The following is a 19,100-nucleotide window of genomic DNA, read 5'->3' as shown; positions in this document are numbered from 1 at the left end:
TTGCTCAAGAAAAAGTAAAACATAAAATGCATTAGCCTTTAAGAAAGGAAACAGACTAATTTAGTGAAGATCACAGGATTAATACCACTTCTGGCCTTAACCCATTTTCCTGCACCACTGTAAAGTGAATTTTTAACAACTTACTTCTACTTCAGCACCAAGATTTTGGGTTTAAGCTCCCAAGTGCAAGCAGGCACTTTGGAGTTTCAGCTCCCTCTGAAGTTAATTAAGTGTTTGAGTCTTCACCCTCCTCTGCCACTTGGAATTTTTAATTGTAAATACATGCTTCCAGTTCTTCACTTACGTTTCTTGCAACAGAGGACTTCATTAACTGAAACATTTCCTTTGAGTTGTTGCAGATCCATCCACTACAAAACCAAGATGGGGAAAGGGACAGAAAAATCAAAACAGATGAAGAAAGCTCTAAATGGACCATTAACTGGAGTAGTTGAATCACATGATATATATCAGCAGAAACAAATTATTACAACATGAAAATATTGCAATAACATTACTACCCAAATTTTTCAGCATAAAAAGATGTTTCATCTCAACCCTATTATCAAAACAAAAATTATTCAAAATTCACCACTACCCTTTGTTACTACTGCAGCTAGTTTTGGAATAAACCCAAATTAGGGAGGATTAAAATGTCAAAAAAGCCAAAAAATATATATATGACATCCATGCTCTGGATGAGTGCTGATATCAAGGAAGAGGAGGATATTCATTATCCTATAAATCAATTATGGAAGTTTATTGAAAATCTGCAACTCTCCCATGATCAGTTGAGTTTCAAGTCACGTAAGAAATTAGATGGGGTACTTCAAGAAAAACCCACTCTGGTGTCTCAGTTCAGCAAAATCAGCTGCAATATCTCCAATTTAATTCCAGTTATTCCAGTATCAGAAGACATAGACATCAAACACACTGCATTTTACTACTAATAATATGAACAGTCAAGAACTCATTCCTCATTTTCTGCTGACATGCACACACAAAATAACACGTAACACCACCCCAGATATTGCACAGGTGTTTGCTGCTAATCTTTGAGCTAAACCAGCTTTATTTTTCACCTGTAAAATAAATTAATCAGTGAACTAAACACCAGAACTCTGCTGTTACTTAGGGATAAAATTGTCCTGATTCAAATCATATTTGCTTGTTCAAACTGTAGCAGCAACAAGAGAGTTCAGCCTTGACAAACGAGGTCACAGATTTTTTTTTCTCCAAGAGAAATAAGTCTGTTTTTCACAGGGTTAAGCTGCCACCAACACTCATTCCACTGAAAATCTAAACATCAACAGCATTTGCTGCTGGTAGTCATAGACAGAGGGATTTCAACACTTGCTCTTTGACCAGTTTTACTGAAAGGACACAAATTTTATCGTCATGGGGCAGTATCAGCAATGTGAACAATTAATTTAAGACAGCATCATTACATCATTAATTTTCCTTTACTATAACTAAAATATATATACAGGCACACAGTGAAGTGGAAAAAAAATTGACAGGTTAGCCTTACTTGCTCTGTACTTTAACATAAGATGCACAATTAAAAACACAAACATCTGCAGATATGCACCTGGTGGTTTGATTTTTGTAGAAGAGGTGAGCATGTGTGTATGAGCATTGATATTTAGGCTTAAAGAATTTGTCCCTGTGGGTTTGTGGACAGAAATCCAAGCTCTTGGCTGTGTAGGAGTAGAAGCACACAAGGTGGGCTGGGGGTCCAGAGGTGAATAAAGCCAAAGTTGGCTACAACCAGCTCATCCAATATGGAAATGTGTATTTATGTTACTAAATTCCTGCCCAGGAATCCCCAGAATTGCTTCAAACTTCTGCTTCATACAAAGTAACACAGAAGACAGGGTTATTTGATCGTTTTCTTCTGAAACAACTTGCCAGCCACCTGCTGTACCACCGTATGAGCCCTGTATTTCCCCTCAGTTTCGTTTATTGATTGCATTTGCAGCTCTTTTCCCCAAAATGCCCCCCTTTCACCATGCAGTGCTTTCCTGAAGACTTGTGGAGCTGATAGCTTATTAAAATTGATGAGGCTCTTGATGAGCACACCAGTTTGTTGAGCTCAGATAACAAAAGGACATTCTGCTTATTGAAATGTCATTATTTTTTCCTCCATGCTGCATTTCAATACAGTACCATGACTATGCAGAAATAAAAAAGTTACTTCAGCCCATGTGATAGGTAAAAAAAGGAATTTTCATCACAGCATAGCTCTAAAAAAATCCCCTGCTAAAATCTGCTATAATTTTTAACCTGTATTAGTGCAGTGTGAAATATAAAAGACTTGGATTGGTGACAGTAAATACTAAGCCCATGTTTGATGTTTCACAAGGTTTCTCAGTATTTAGTATTAGAGAGAAGAAAATTCATGCCTTGTTTAATTTTAGAGAATCCAAATCATTCAGTCACACTGTGAGGAAAGGTTATACATTTCCCCCCTCAACCCTTTCTAAGAAAAATACCTCAAAACACAAGTAGTATTATTTCAGAGCCTACTTTTCTTCATCCTCAGCTGAGCAAACCACAAGACTCATTTGTGGATTAGTTCATCCAGGAAGAACTTCAAGTGTTTGGATTAAGAAGTACATGAAGAAACAGCATTATCAAGTTAAATTCCAACCCTTCCCCCTCTCCTTTTTTTTTCTTTGGCAAAACATCTGTCAACACTTCTATCTCCAGAGCACCAGGATGTGCTGATGCATTAAACAGCACAGCAGGTGGACTGGCAGACACAGGAGTGCCTGACCATAACCAGAGAGTTCAGTACAACCCAAGTGCTGTAATTAACAGGGCAATAATATCAAAATGTATTTGCAGTGCTGACAGCTCAGAGTCTAAGAACCATGCACCAAATATAGGCAGATCAAGTAAAAGAATCACATTCCCATGGTAAGTTCAGATTTCAACTTCCCTCTCAAGCATTTTAAATTAAGAGACTAATATTCCAAATTAGCATGTCTCAAAATCCCTGTGAAACCACTAGCTCCATTCTCTACCACTGCACATATACATCTCCATGTAAATAAAAATAGAAAATAAAACACACATTCCAACTTACACTTGTTTTACCTTTCATTAGCTGTTGTTCAGTAGCTGCTTATCATTTTTGCTGCTTTTGTTTCTTTTTCTTTCCAGCATTGTATTGTTTCTGCAACATCCCACCTGAACTCTGCCCAAAAAGACCTTCTTACCCTTGGAGGCATTAACACACCCACAGCCTGGCAGAACTCAAGGTCACAGGCTCAGGTCATTCCTCCTCCTTCCAAAGCAGAGCCACCAAGTCCCAAGCACAGTCAGAACTCCAACTGAGGGCAGAGAATGGCTCACAGAAGCAGCAAAACAGTTGATTAAAGAACAGCTTCACAGACAGGGCAAATAAAAAAGCAAACCACAGATTATTATTTATTTTAAAATAATATAAAAATTCCCCCTTAAGCGCTTATAGAGTTTTAAACTCTACCCTTCACACAGCAGGTGCTGATTAAAACACACTTGTTGTAATACACAATATTGCTCTTTCAGCCTCCAAAGCTTCGAGACCAGTGACTGGACTGTGGTCTTTGATGGGAGATTAGTCACTGAAGAAATACAGGTCTAAACCTCAGTCTCATGAGAATGTAGGAAGATTTATGTACTTACTTACTGTTTCTTTGACTCCAAAGCAGCAGGCTGTCCTGATCTAATAATCAAAATGGTATTCAATAGATCATAATGCCAGAAACGTCCATTATGATAATCCCATGAAATCTTCTGCATAGGACAGCACCATGGATTTCATCCAGGGATTACAATGGTTGACTGCAGCTAGAACTGAACCTCTAAGTGCTTTTTATCTCTGACATCAAACTCAGGGCTATAAAACAAAACCCAACACATACACACACTCCCAAGTTTGCAATTTATGAGTGCTCCACTAAATGCTTTTACTAGAAAAGAAACAAAAGTGACAGTAAAGCAAGTTTCCCTGTTCCTTAAACAGGAATAAATCCAGTTATTTCACTGCCAGATCTACTTCAGATTTAAATTAATGTAAAAGACAAGATCATTTGAAAGCACTGTGCAGAATGATATGAATACTACTCATTTACAATTCCTACAGGGAGAAGAATAGAGAAGTTATTTCAAGCTTTTTTGCATCCATATAAAACCATTTGTGGCCTTCCAACTGCAAGAAAAGCCATTTAGAGGATTCACTGACTTGTGTCAGGTAAAACACTAGTGACAGACTGTCACAGGAAATCACAGGATGCCTTCATGTGCAGTTTTATTCAATTTCCAGACTTAAAAAATGCATTCAATTATTGACAGGATTGATCTGAAAGGCAGGAACAACAAAAGAGGCAACAGAAGCCAATCCTTCTGTGGCCACTGACTGCTTGGCTTTCCACTGTGCAGGAGCGTTATCATAACTGGCCATTTGGTGCTCTGAATATTTATAAGCATTTCCCTGCACACTCACCCTTCTTCCCATTCAACACCAGCATCCATTCACTCACTGCAGTTTTTCCAAGGAAATTTCTCTTAAGAAATAGATTAAAAAAAAAAAATTAAAAACAATGCTGAGTGGGGGCCCAACTCTCCACTTTATGCACAGAACCTGTGGCAGAAGCACTGAGCAGAGAAGAGCTGAAATGTACATTTCGGTTCCCAGAACCAAAATATCCAGGTTCCCTAAATAAGGAACAAGGAAGGCAAAACAAGTCCTTTTCTCGGAGCTGGTGGCAAACAAACACTCTCATGATAAACTAAGAATTACAAGTGTTTTGGCATCCTCATACCTCTCTAATCACCCAAGCACTTTTAGTTAGAAGTGTAAATGTCTGTGTTTGACCTTGAAACTTACAGTTATGCCTTGAACCAGAACCAAGAGAACATCCAAAAGGCTCTTCACATTTATTACACAAATGTTTAGTAAGGCTGACCCAATGGGGACAACTCCCTGCAGCCACCTACTCGTGATCTGAACCACAGAATTGCTTGGGTATAGGAAAACTGCAGGAAATCGATACACCCAGGGAGGAGCAGGTGAGTCAGCCTATCTCTGACAATTTCAAAGGTTTTTTTCCCTCAAATTAAAACAACTCCTTTACTTCTCTCGCTATGAGATTTCCCTCTGAAAAGACCAAGCCTCTTGGTTTTATAGAGTTAAATCTCAAACGTGTTAAGCATGGAATAGTCGACCGTAACAGAGGCCAGCAAAAGTCATGAAACGGTGGGTGGTACACAAAATACTTTTCTAAACTGGATGTTTCCCTGAATTTTCCATGGAAAAACATGGTATTCCTCAGTGTGACAATGCAAAATAAACAGTGCAGCTCCTTAACACAACTGTCACGGCTTAAACCTTCCAAACTGCTCCTCGCGTCCGTAAGATGCCAACATTCCTTTATCTGCTTAAGTGTTCGGAAACTTCGCTTTCCAAACAAATGACAGCGGTAAGTACCTTAACACTGTGTTATTCTCATCACTGAGGCACCGTCCTGTACTCACACACGCGCTCTTGTTTATGGCAGGAAAGGACGCCACAGGCTTCTGCTGAATTACAAGGAATTCCAAAGTATACAAGTTCAAAGTTTTTGCTCATAAAGTGAATTTTACTACCGCAAAGGAAAAAAAAAATAAATTAATGTTGTTTTCCCTCTCCAGGTTGCACGTGGTAACAGCCTCTTTAAGATGAAAGTACACGATACTCGCTGTAAGATAAATTTTGTTTAAAAGAGATATAGTTGTACTTTCTGGACAGCAGCTTGTAAAGCACATTTCATCTTAAGGTTACAGAGAACATATTTGCACGCCAGTTAGAGGGAAAATGTTCAAAACAGCAGCTGCTGCAAAGTCAGATGTTTGTTAGGACAACAGGGCTTGGTTTCCCACAGCCTTTTATAACCTGGGAGATCTTAGGAACAGACCAGGATCATTCTTGCCGGGCAGGACCGTCATGCCTGCTTTACGCACACACAAACCACGACCAAGATGCAATCCAGATGCAAAGAAACCCCAGAAAAACCCCAAGTCCACAGAGAGCGAGGACTTTACTATAAGGCTTGCTGGTATGAAAACAACAGACTGTAAAAGCCGGAACTTACCATTAGCGTTTTTCCCACAGATGAGGTGTTCGTAAGGTTGCAACACCCCCCAAAGTTCCGCATCGTTGTTGATAACCATCTCCAGGATTTCAGCCGAGATCTCCCCTCCACCATCGGGGCTCTGACTTGCCAAAACCCTAGCTTTAATCTCTTCCACCAGGTTCTCCATGCAAGCGGTTAAGGAGATGGCCGCGTACTCGTGGATCCTCACCGAGATCCTCGTGTCCACCATCCACCTGAAAAACCTGCCCACCGAGAAGGTGAGGCCGCAGCGGGCGGATTTGCCTTTCCTCAGCCCATCGCCGGCGCTCATGCTGTACAGGGAGAGCGCCTTGACAGTGGCCAGGACGCAGCTCTCGGCCAGGGCCCAGCTCTGGATGAGTTTGATGGCGCTCTGCACCTCGAAGCGGGTGCACTTGGAGTGCATCACGCTGAGGCGCTGAGCCTCCCTGGACACCCTGATCAGGGCGCGCCGCAGCAGCTGCGAGAGCCGCCTGACAGCCTCCTGCGAAAAGCTCCTGCCCTGGCCGTCTCCCTTCCCTTTGCGCAGGATTCTACCGATGTCTTCATCAGTCCAAGGGTATTCCTCGAGATCCGGCAGCTTAGGGCACTTGGAGAAGATATCTGCGACCTCGGGGTCTTCCGGCAGCACGGTGTTCACGGTGTCCCAGCTGTTATTCCTACTGTTCATGGAGCCCGAGTAGTACCACCAGTTGCCTCTGTGCTGAGAAGAGGTGAAGGCTTGCGAGTTGGACTTGGAAGAAGAGAGACTGAGGGACCTGCAGGAATCCCCTGCCCCATAACCAGAGTCCAAAGTTAAATCCTCCAGGGTCTTCAGAGTAGAGCTGTATATCCCAGCCATAGGAAAGATGGGTTAAGCCAAGCGGCAGGACAAGCGCGAAAGGTGAGGCTGGGGCAGATCCCTAGCGAGCCCCGAGCGGCGCGGGACGATTGGCAGCGCAGCGGGCAGGAGCCCTCCCCGAGGGCCCGGCTACCTCCATCCCGGCGGGAGGCTGCGCTCAGCCATGTCCCGCTCGGGCCGGGCGGCGGCGGAGGGCGCGGAGGCTGCGGCGGGCCGGGACGGGCGCTCGGCGACGGCTCCGGCGCAACTTCCCCGCCGCGGCTCCGCCGCACGCCCCGCTCCGCCGCATGCAAATGAGGCGCGCGGCGAGCACCAATCAGTGGCGGCGGCGAAACTGACCGACCAATCACACACGAGAGAGGCGGGGCGGGAGGCGGACCGAGGGTGGGCGCGGGGAGCGGGCCGTACGCGGCTCGGGGCGCGGATGCCGTGCGGGGCGGTGGGCGGGGGTCGGCGCTCGCATCGGAGGTGGTGCGGGCGGCCCCGGGACCCGGAGCCCCCGACGGGAGCTTCTGAGGCACGGCGGATTCCCCCCAGACCGAGCTCGGGCCGATAGCCCAGCTCGTCCCAGCTCCGCGCGCACAGCGGAGGAGCCCGGCGCGTCCCGCACGGGTGCGCGAGGCGAGGGCGCCCCCGCGCGGCCGCAGCGGGGAGCGGAGGGGCAGAGCCGCGAGTCTCGCTGCGTTCCGGGCTCGGGTTCTCAGTCCCGATAATTTAACTTTAAAACGCTTTGTTTATCTTCCTACGAGACGCAGCCCCCACAAAGATCCCAAACCCGCTGCTCTTTACGGCCCCCCGATCCAAGCAAACACGATAAAGCAAGAGAGAATGAGTGTCCTTGGTAATGCTGCCACTTTACAAAGCTGCTTTACACACTTTACGAAGTGTCCAAAACCCTCCTGCTCAAAGGATGATATTTTTATTTGTTCGTTCACACGGATTCTGAATTTTGCTCTCTATTCCTGCCGTATTCTCACTATTTGCAGGATATATGTGAAAGGGCATGAGTAGAAGCCTACAGAGAGTAAATTCAAAACTTCTCACCAAGGATATTTTCACATTAAAAAGTACTGTCAAGACAGATCTTACACAGTCCGTTACTACACACTAAAAAAAAACAAAACAAAATGTCTTTTCCACAGTAATGTTCCTTACAAGATACAGCTTCCAACCATTATCAGCTTCAATACCTGGATTTCCAGAGTTAAGTTCAAATTGACAAATTGTCTTTGCAGCAGGAGGACAAGCTTTCCAGCAGGGCCTGTTGCAATAGGAGAAGAGGAAATGTTTTTTAACTGACAGAGGGATGGTTTAAATGATACAGGCAAGCTATTTCCTGCTTCAAAACTACAATGCTTTACAGGACATCCCTTTGTCTTTTTGTACTGCAGTACATACATTACTTAGTGCCAATAAAAATGTATCATAACTATTAGGCATGAAAGAAATACTTGAAAAATCATCTATTTTACTTATGCACTTCTGCTCACAGGATCAAGCAGGTTCTGTTTATACTAAAAGACAAAATACTTAACAAGGCATCCTAACTTCCACTAGCTGAACCCCAAAACTGATTTTTTTTTTAAACATAAGATCATATTTTATCTTTCCTATATTGAAACCAAATTATAATGCAGTTCTCAGCCTTTTCATAGTTTCTCCCCATGAAATCATGAACACAAAAGTTGTCTGATAAAACCAGACCTAATTCTCTCAAAGTAATTCCAATTTATTTGGAAATCTTAACACCTCAGCGCCTCATTTGTGCTCCACTATCAGTTTAGAAATTGGTATTTTTACTGCAAAACTGATGCCTTGCTACGGTGTTATTTTACAGATCAAAGCTAACTCTGCTATTTTGGTGTGTTTTTTAGGCTGTATTTTTAAGAGCTGACAATACAATACTGACAGTAAACATGGTAAATAGGTCTCTAAATGTGACACAAGGCAGGACTGATTCAAAACACCTAGTTTATAGTCTCGTGTTCAATTAATACACTTCTTTCTAAAAAATTAGCATCTTTTTTCTTACATGCCCAATCTTAGGGTGCCATGGACTATTGCAGGCCTCTTAAACAAGGCTTTTCACGGGTGACCATGTGGTACCTCCTTAAAGCCAGGATATTTATTTTATTCCCTGTTAGTTCCTCTAAGATTGTGCACAGAAGACTTGTGTCTTTACAAGGATCACTGCAAGAATGGGAATAAGGCAAAAAAAGGCAACAGAGTTGGCCTCTCTCACCAAAAATCCTTCATGCTTTGTTTTGTGATGCCTCTTTGCAAAAGCTTTATCCAAAACTCATCCTGTTCTATCTCCTAGGATTCATTGTGATCACAAAAGCAAGGCTAAATTGACACAGAGAATTGCTACACAGTTGGCAAATAGGAACTTTACATTATTTAGGAAAAATGCAGCTGTGCAAGCACTTAAAACTTTTACAAACCACTTCTGTTCCTTCCCTTTATCGCACTTCTCCCATACTCCCACACAGTTTATTATTCCTGCCATTCCATGTAGTTTAACAACACCAAAAATTATCTGGTTTAACAAGCAGTGTCTGCTTTCCCACGTCCCTCAGACAGTATTTTCTCATTGCAGTATTTATTTATAAAAGAAAAAACTTTGCCAGATAAATCCTTCTCTCCTGCTGCAAAGGTACCACCAGCCTTTTCCACAGGGTGAAAAAACCTTAGAAACAGAAGCACCCCCAAATGTGGAAAGGATTTTCCTTACTGAAGATTTAAACCTCAAACTCCAAGATGTTGAACCCAATAAAGACAACAAGTCATACATTGAAACACCCATAGAAACAACTTAACAATTCCTGATTTATAAGGCACAATAGCATTGTTCATTTGTTTGCATGTGTTTCAACTGGAGCCATTGGGGATCACAAGTTATTTTCACACAATAAAAGTCAACTTTCCACTGACAGATTTTCTCATAATCATTTCTCTCTAAAATTGTTAAAGTAGAAAGCAAGAGAAGACTTCCAGGAACATAAACAAAACAGATAAAACACATAGCAGTGGAAATTCCATAATAAATAAAACATGGGACTCTGGAAACCCCATTTTCTTTCATGAAAAGGGTTCAGATATGAGTTTTTCTATCTCTGATAAATTACAGGGTTTTAAAATTTGAATTTAAGGTACACCATAATTAATTAGAAATAAAAAGTCTTCGCATTCTCTGATACCCAGAAAGCAACTGGATAAATAGCAAACCTATTTTAAAAATAAACATTTGCTTTAAGGAACTGAAGCAGTAAAAGCAAATGTAAAATCCCCTTAATCTGTACTGAAAACTCCAAATCAATACTTTTTAAAGTAACCAAGACAGAGATTGACCTGTTACTGTTCAAGCCATAAAGTTCAGTGAATTTCTAGGAAATAATATTCATATATATGGTATTAAGCAGCATAAGCATCCCTTACCTCTAGGTCCCATGTAAATTTATTTTACTCACTTGAAGCAAAGAAGACTCAAGAATTTCCAAAAGGAAAAGGAAAAAAAAAAATTAATAACACAACTGGCCTTAACAGAACCCTCAAAGAAGCTATTTGATTGGTGCAACCAACCCCTCAGAACAGTACCAAAAAGACAGGAGCTCTTTCCAAAAAAGCAGTTGTGGGAGGGAGTGTTAATGAGCCCAAAGGCTCAACAGCTGGCTGGGCTTCCATGGATGTTGCTTGAAATTTCTTTCTCAAGCTGCTGTCTCTGTTTTGAACATGTGCTAATGGCATTTTCCTTGTGTAGCTGCTTCATTAAACTGCATTTTATCTGCAAGACTCAGAACTATTTTTGTTAATAAACAAAGATAGCTGCTGTCTGATACCTGGAAATCAGTGTGAGCCCAGACAGCAGGAGATGTTGGGGGGAGAAGAGATGAAGCGTGACTAGAGCAGGTGAATCACATATCAAGTCTAAATTAAATGAAAAAAAAAAAAAAAAGTGTTAAGAGAATTCATTTTGCATATTTTCAAAGCACTACTGCTGTAGAGAAAATGTTCATCTGGTGTGTTTTCTGCCATGCAAAAAAATCCCCATCCATCCCTCAACTTATTGTCTAACTAGAGTTGCTGGTCCAGTATTTGGAGTGACCAAATACTCCCTGCTGACCTTACCACTGCCAGGTTCCTGTGTCTTCCCAGCTGGAAACTTCATTCAATCTGTAATAACTCAAATTCTTCCCTCATTCATTTTGTGCAAAATGGCCTTTGCCAGGGTTACAATACATACCTTTTAGAATGCCTTGATTGGTAATTTAGGTTAATCTACTTGATAACACTAATTAAAATTTAAAAAGAGAACATAGAATCTCATGAATGTAGAATTGTAGGAATAATACTGTCCCTTGTGTAAACTTTTCAGATGGTTAGAATTCACTGAAATCAGCGGGTGTGCTGAATAAATCTTCAAGCTGTTAATAATAAATGGACATCTCACCTTCTCCCTGTCTTGGTTTTATCTGTGATTTAGCATAGCCTAAAACTACATTTTGCTATTAACAATTCCCATCAAGAGAAACACTCCTGCTTAACAAATCTTGCTTCATTTTTTTCCTACTCTACTATTTAGTCTAATAAAAGACATTTCTTGTCCTTACATAACTTGCCTCACTCGTATCCTTAGGCTGTCAATTAAAACATAATTTCTATTTAAATAAGATCAGGAACTTAAATTTGCTTAGCATAAGAAATCAGCCCAGATCAGCTTTACTGTTATTTATAATGACAGATAAGGCAGAGCTTCTCAAAATTAATACTGTCAAGAAAGAAGGGGTCATGTCTATCATGACTAATAGTGACTGTTAAGCAAGACCATTTAAAAAACTTTAATTGCTGAAGATTTTATATTACAGCCTACTTCTGACACACATTTTCAAGTATGAAAAGCATAAGAAGCACTGAGAATCTATTAAGAATATCTTTTTTACACTCAAGAGCTGCCTTTTGTAGTAGATATAATTGGAGTGATAAGGAACTTGGAGTGAATTCTCCATGTACAAGTGTATCAGATGCCCAAAATGAACAAATAAATGGTTTTCTGCTGCTGCTGTACAGACAACTTCTTCAGATATCCTTCAAAGCAAACTAGTCAGTACCAGTCAGGTACAAACTGGTCAGCATCTCCTTTATCCTTGGGGAAAGGGTGGAACAAATAAGCCTGGAAAGCATTAAGGACAAAAAGGTGATTTAGAATCACAGAGTTTGGGTTAAAGGGACCTTCCACCTACTTTCTTCCACCCCCTGCCATAGGCAGGGACACCTTCCACTAGACCAGGTTGCTGCAAGCCCCATCCAATCGGGCCCTTGAAGCCTTCCAGGGTTCCACAACATCTCTGGGCAACCTGTGCCTGTGTGTCAGCACCCTCACAGGGAAGAATAAATTCCCAATACTTGATGCAGGATATAGGTCTAGAGACTGTGAATGTGTGTGTTGCTGGGTCTTGTTGAGCTCCTCATCAACCAACACTCTCAAGTCTTTTCCAGGCTGCTTTCAATGTATTTTCCACTGATTTATGAAGGGGAAATGATGCCTGACTAATCTGTCAGCCTTCCACAATGATATCAGTGGTATGATGGATGAGAGAAGGACCATTGATATTATCTTCACCACAGCAAGGCTTTTGACACTCACTCCTGCAATATCCTCATTGACAAATTGATGAATTTTTGCCTGGATAAATGGCTCCTTTCAATGTAAGTGGAGAACAACTTTGGATGAAAAGACCTGTTGGAAAACAAGTTGAATGTGAGCTGGGAATACATCCTTGTGGCAATGAAAACCAGCAGCATCCCAGGAAAAGCACTGCCAGCAGGTGGAGGAGGTGATCCTTCCCTCTGCTCAGCACTGATGGGACTCGGATGGAGTCGGAGTCCAGCTCTGGGTTTTCCGGTACAAGAGAGGTGGGAATAAACTAGAGTTCGTCCGTCAAAGGGACGCAAAGATGATTACGGGACTGGAGTTTCTGTCATTTGAAAGGCTGAGGGGCTGGGACTGTTCATTCTGGAGAAGGTGGGACAGTATCTCTGTCTATAAATTCCTGATGAATTTAAAAAAAAAAAAAAAAAAGACAGGTGGACTCCTCCTAGTGGTGTCCAGGGAAAGAACAAGAAGCAGTAGGCCCAAACTGAAATACAAAATATTCCATTTAAACTTTAACCACCCCACCTTTTACTGTGAGGGTGGTGAAACACTGAACAGGTAAAACAGGTGAAAACCTGGAACAGGTTTCCCAAGGAGGTTGTGGAATCCCCATAGCCAGGGATATTCAAAACCCAACTGGACACAATCCTGGATAAGATGCTTTAGCTGACCCTGCTTTGTGGGCTTGATTAGGGGAACTCCAGAGGTGCCTCCAGCCACCAGGAGGGTTCCATGAATCCCACCCTTTCTACTGCAAAGGATAGAGGAACCATTTCCAACACAACTTCCCCTCTCCAAAGTCTGCCTACATTTGGAATGACTCTCCTCACAACCTTTCAGCACAGCTGCTGAATCCTCTGATCTTTAAACATTTCTGTTTCATTTAGTTTTCAATCTCTCTCAATTCAGCACATATTGTATAGGTTAAGGCATCTTTAAACACTTTCTAAGAATGAAAGTAGTACTGAAATTGCTTCCTACACTTTTTAGATGCAGGAAAGAGCTTCCCTCCCCAGCAGCTGTTTCACTTGTAATGCATTTATTCCATGGGTGATTTTTGAAAAAATTTTGAAGTGGGAAAAGTAAACTAATCCCGGAAACAACAAATGACATTTCAACTAATTTAAAATGTTATTCTCAATAAGCATTGAACACTTCTGTCCTGAAATTTGGAGTGTATGAAGACAAGAGGTGATATAAAAAAGCTTTTTAAAATTTTAAGTACACCAGACAACTGAGCAAATATTATAGTGGACCTTATTTCGAAATATTATAGAACTAAAAAAATGTTGGATCTATATTGGATTATTTTGCCCAATAAAATGATTGTGATGACAAAAGATGAAGAAAACTGTCATAATAAGAAAGATTAGACTTGAATACATTAAATTCCTGGATAAAAGCTTAGTACAGTCTCAGACTATCCCAATAACTATCAGAAATCTTATCAGAGTTGGTGGGGATAATTATATTTTACCTGGAATCAGATCAAATGAAGGGAGTAAGAGTTTTACTTTATCACATTACAATATGCAAGATGAAATGTGTACTGAAACTACTGAGGCCTCTTTTCCTACTCATTTCACTCTTACCATTAATTATAATTTCACACTGCCTGCATTTTCTTCCTAATGTAGGAATCAACCAATCAGAACACTCTGAGAGCCACCAGGCATTACCAAATAGCTGCAGACAATGATGTTGTTCTTCAGCATTTAACAGCTTCTAATTTATAACATCCAGCTATAAAGTTACAGCAGGATAAACTTCCCCAGTCACCCAGATCCTTAGCTCTGATCTAACACCCAGCCTGCCAAGTCTGTGTATGGCAGCTACCCGTGCAAAATAACTCTTTGGAGGCACTTGACATAATCTCAATTATCTGATCATGGGATCCACTGCTGTATTATGTCTGTGTGGAAACTTGCTGTAGTCCTGTGTGCCAAAATACACATTTGGAAGACCTTCATATCAAAATTGCACTTATTACTACAGCCATTCACTGGCTGTAATATCAACCTTTCTCATGAGGCACTTGATAGAGCCTATTACATGTATCGATTGCAACGGATGTGTGTCATGTTTCCTGAACCAATGTTCATATCCTCTACTCTCCCCTATTAGCCAGGGACACGGTATTGACAAGAACATTATCAAGACTCTATCACTGTAATTACAAAACCAATGGAAATAATAGCCACAGAGAAAGAATTAAAGCTAAATATTGTATTTTTCATAACCCTGAACAGTCAGGAAGTTGCCAGGAAGCCAAATAAAGTATTACCCTCTAAGACTGCTGTGAAATGGATGCCCCGAAGCTTATCGGGCCGCGCTGAGATCAGTGGTTATTTACAATGGCAAACAGAGCTGAAAAGAATTGAAGAGAAATTATTGAGAACATTCAAGGTCAAAACCCACGTCTGCCTTGCCTCGGATCATTCAGAACCATCGGACAACAGCCGCAGTGTTTGTTGTGGCACTGAAAGTGTAGCAACAGCTTCCTAGCTACTACTCCATCATAATCTACACTGGCTATGTCTAAATTCTGCTTCCCCTTTATTTTCCCGAGGAATCCTGAACTCGATAGGACTTGCAGCTTTGCTGTGTCACGTAACCCGCTGCCTCCCTCTTGAGGCCGCAATGCCGCAACAGCGCCGCATTTAAACTGCTCCAGGTTGTCCCTCAAACGCGTGGGAGCTCCAAAGGAGCGAAATGCGGGATGCTGAGGGGGAAAATGAAGGTACAGCCGTGTGGACAAGGGCTGTCTTACACTCCTCGTGGGATGGAGACGTGTGTGAGCTCTGACGAAGCGCTGCCTACGTGGCACAGGTGATCCTGTCCCCACGGTGTGACACTGTCACAAGGTCCTTGCCTCACAGAGGGACCAGCATGTGCAGCACCTCGCACACGAAGAGTGCGGGATGTCCAGAGTAACATCCCGACTGTGTGGTAGCAAAGCTGCCGACTTTCTGTTTATAAAACTCAAAATAGAAATCTGCTTTCTTTCCTCATCCTTAGCCTAAAGCCTTTGCAAGGGGGAGCCCTTTCTCTTCACTGGCCAGACAGACTCAGCACTCTTGCAGAGATTTTTCCACTAAGGGAAGTGCGGTGTGGTAGTGAAACTTTGCCACTGGTTTTTTTTTTTTTTTATCCTGCCCCAACTGAGGACAGATCAAAAACTTGGTAAGGCTTCAGGTGTCTTTGAATTGGGGTACATCCTGTAAAGTTCAAACATGTTTGTGGGGAAAAAAACAAACTACAACGAATCAGTATTTCCAGCAACAAAATAATTCCTAAAAAAGCCAAATGTGAGAATAAGGGGGAAACCCACAACAAAATACCTTTAATTGCAGAATTCTCTTTTTTGCTAAAAACTTCTTAGCTTTTTACTTTATGACCCCTAATCTTCTTAACTCTGATTTCTCTGGGGAACTCAAGAGTTTTTTCACCTTTACCACTAAACACCAGAAAACTTTGCCTACCTGCAAAAAAAACCTTACAGTAGAATGCTATAAATGTTCCAGTTTGAGGTATATTTCATAACCTCAGAACCAATAGCATATAAATCTAATTTAGTAAATAAGTGAGTGGCTGCACAAAATTAGGCTGAAATTCTAATAGTTATATCTAAAATTTGTAAGTCCTATGTGAAAAGTGTGATATAACTTACCCAGCATGACAATTAATATTGGATTTTTTTAAACGAAAAACAAGCCAGAAACTCAGGCGTTGTACCACTAGTAGGCCACTAAAACAGGAAAGTTTGAGATAGAGGAAACATCTTTGTTTCTTTCTTAAAGAAACTGTAAAAGAGTTTCAAAGAAATCTTTTTATTCTGCATAATATTGTAACTCTATTCTAGTATTCACTACTAAATTATATTACCCTTATGAAAAATTTTAGAAACCTTTTTCAGTGAGAAGATTTAATCTCAGCATGTTGAGAGCAGGAATTTGTAGCTGGACATTTATTGTCAAGTGGGTGTTGTAATAGAAATTTTCTAAGTGAATATGTTGGTCAGAAAGCACCTTCCATAATGCACTGGTCACAGTTTTCCAGCATGTTCCTTCACAGTTTTTACGTGAATGAATAATCTTTTGCCATCTCACCCATCCTGTGAAGATGCAGAATGTGTATCCCACCACAGTTTTGCTATAGCAGAAGAGCACATGTAATTCCAACCTCAAAAAGTAAAATCCTGGGGAAAAAAACCCATTATGGAAACAAATCCTATACTAAGGTTTCAAAACTAATTATCAGCTCAGTACAGGCACATGTTGTTAATTAGCACTGTTGGCTCAGGAACCACCTTGTCAACGTGCAGCCTGAATAAACATAACACCATCCACCTCCTCAGATCCCTAATTCCAGTTATGACACAGGGCTGCTTGTTATCGCATAACCCAGGAATATTTTTCCAACATGGAGATGGCTGACACAGACCAATTTGTTATTGCCAGTCAGGATGCAACACATTCTGGAAGCAATGGGGAGATGACCAACTCCCTTTTTTTTCCCTTGCCTGCATCACTGAGAAGGAATTCCTGGAACACATCACCTGTGATGGAAGTGTCGCAGTGGTCTGTAGTGCTCTGTGCATTGCACAGCCAAAAACTGATCCCCAAAATGTATAGGAACAGTCTGGATGATTCAATAAAACTAGGGCTGGTGCCAGGAGCCATCAGCACTCAATAAAATGGTGAGTCAGAATGTATCAGAATTGGGCAGAAGGATTAAATTAAATGAAGAATGCAGGGTGGATATTGTAGGATAAGTCATTATGGATCACAGCAAAACCTCCCTGTTCAAAAGTATCAAAATAGAGGGAGATAGATCCAGGTCTGCCTCCAGTCCAGAGGGGAATACTCAAAAATAATTCTCAAGTACAATGGAATAAAAAATATTGCTTGGGATATACCTAAGACTGGTGAGGAAGAAAAGGAGGAAATCATCATTGTGGAATAAGACTGAAAAGCCTCAGGAATCTGTCATGCAGGCAGAAAATCAAAATATATCAGCCTTCCATATCTTGAAAACTATTTTCAGTTTCAGGATTATGTATGGATAAAAATACCAAACAGAAGAGGAATTAGTACATTCTGAAAACAAGTAAAGAACCCCTCTACCATACTAACAGCAAAAGAAAAGGAAAAAAAAATAACCTTCTCAAAAAATATGATAACCAGAGGACTACTGAAAATTAGTTATTTTTACCCTGGGAGAGTCACAAGTAGCTGGTGATCAATACTAGGCCAAATTTCCATACTTAATATGATATAGTGTTCTTTCTTGTAGCTGTAATAAATTGTCAGTTATTTTTAGACCAAAAGTATTGAAAAAACAAAGTGAAAACTGTGTATTGCTCTTAAAATTGTTTGGAAGTCCACGTTACAGGTCAAGACCCAATCGTGCTGTTCAACCACTGCCTGCAATCCAAGGAAAATAGGAAATGCAACCAAAGCTGGGTAGGAATGCTGATAGATCCCTGTAGATCTGTGCAGGAGAGTTTATGAGTTTGGTGGTTTGGAAGTTATGATCTGCATTTCATTTTTGTCCCTACATCATAAGTTTCTTGGGAGTGTAAACAGCTTGTAAACCTCTTGTAAATATCTTGGAAACGTCCAGCCAGGGTGCAGGTAGCAATTAGGAATTGGAAAGAAACATGTCAATTAACCTGGCAGCTTAACATCAACGTCCAGAGGAAAAAGAAACCCAAAACACACTAATAATTTCTTACAGTTTCCATGATAGGTCAAAATAATTATTTTAGCCACTTTTGTAAAGAAGATGAACATTTTAGAAACACATCTCTTCAAACACATAAAAAGCTGGCAATCTTTTGGATGCGTTAAAATGGATTAAATGTTTAACTAAAGACACTGTAATTATGGAATTATTTTGTGTTGTTGTTTTTTTTTTTTTAATTTTGAGCTTCCATAATTCCAACTTACCTATTTGAGGCAATCAATTTTCTGTAAACAGAAAAATGAGGTCAAATGTACAGAAGAGAAGGAAAAAATCCACCATTTGTTTTCCATGCACCTACCTGTGGTCAAAACAGCCAAGGGCTTGTCCAGGACTTTAATTCAGAAGCAGATCTCTGGCTGTTATGTAAATGTTAAACAAAACAATGGCCATCTTTGCAACCCATAATGATCTGGAACTAATTCCTTTTAGGCAATGACAGGAACAAGCAACTCAAATGCTGACAGCTGGGGCAAGGGGCACCAGCAAACTCCTGGCCAGATGGCAGGCACTGGGCTAGATTGATTAGTCCAAGCTGGAAGAGTTATTTTATATTTATCCAATATCCCACTAACCCCAGGATTTTTTGTAGCCTTTCATGTTGTCAAAATGAAGATGTTTAAGCAGGTGGTTTACTTTTTGCCGCTTTTCCATCCTTAGATGTCTCCTATTATGATGGAAAACAGACTAAGTATGGCAGCTACTTCAAGTGAAAAAAAAAAAG

General features: G+C 41.0%; 1 protein-coding gene across 1 annotated transcript in view; it reads right to left on the bottom strand.

Annotated features, from left to right (window-relative positions):
* Positions 1–7,241, bottom strand: part of ABTB2 (ankyrin repeat and BTB domain containing 2) — a 115,387-nt gene extending 108,146 nt beyond the window's left edge. The window contains exon 1 of the mRNA XM_058828304.1: positions 6,117–7,241. Coding sequence (XP_058684287.1) covers positions 6,117–6,978 — 862 coding nt within the window. The 5' untranslated portion in view covers positions 6,979–7,241. The remainder of the gene's footprint in view (positions 1–6,116) is intronic.
* Positions 7,242–19,100: the final 11,859 nt, after the last annotated feature.

The sequence above is a fragment of the Poecile atricapillus genome, chromosome 1 (assembly GCF_030490865.1).
Source record: "Poecile atricapillus isolate bPoeAtr1 chromosome 1, bPoeAtr1.hap1, whole genome shotgun sequence".
Classification (NCBI taxonomy): Eukaryota; Metazoa; Chordata; class Aves; order Passeriformes; family Paridae; genus Poecile; species Poecile atricapillus.
This window is presented reverse-complemented; position numbering and strand designations above follow the sequence as displayed.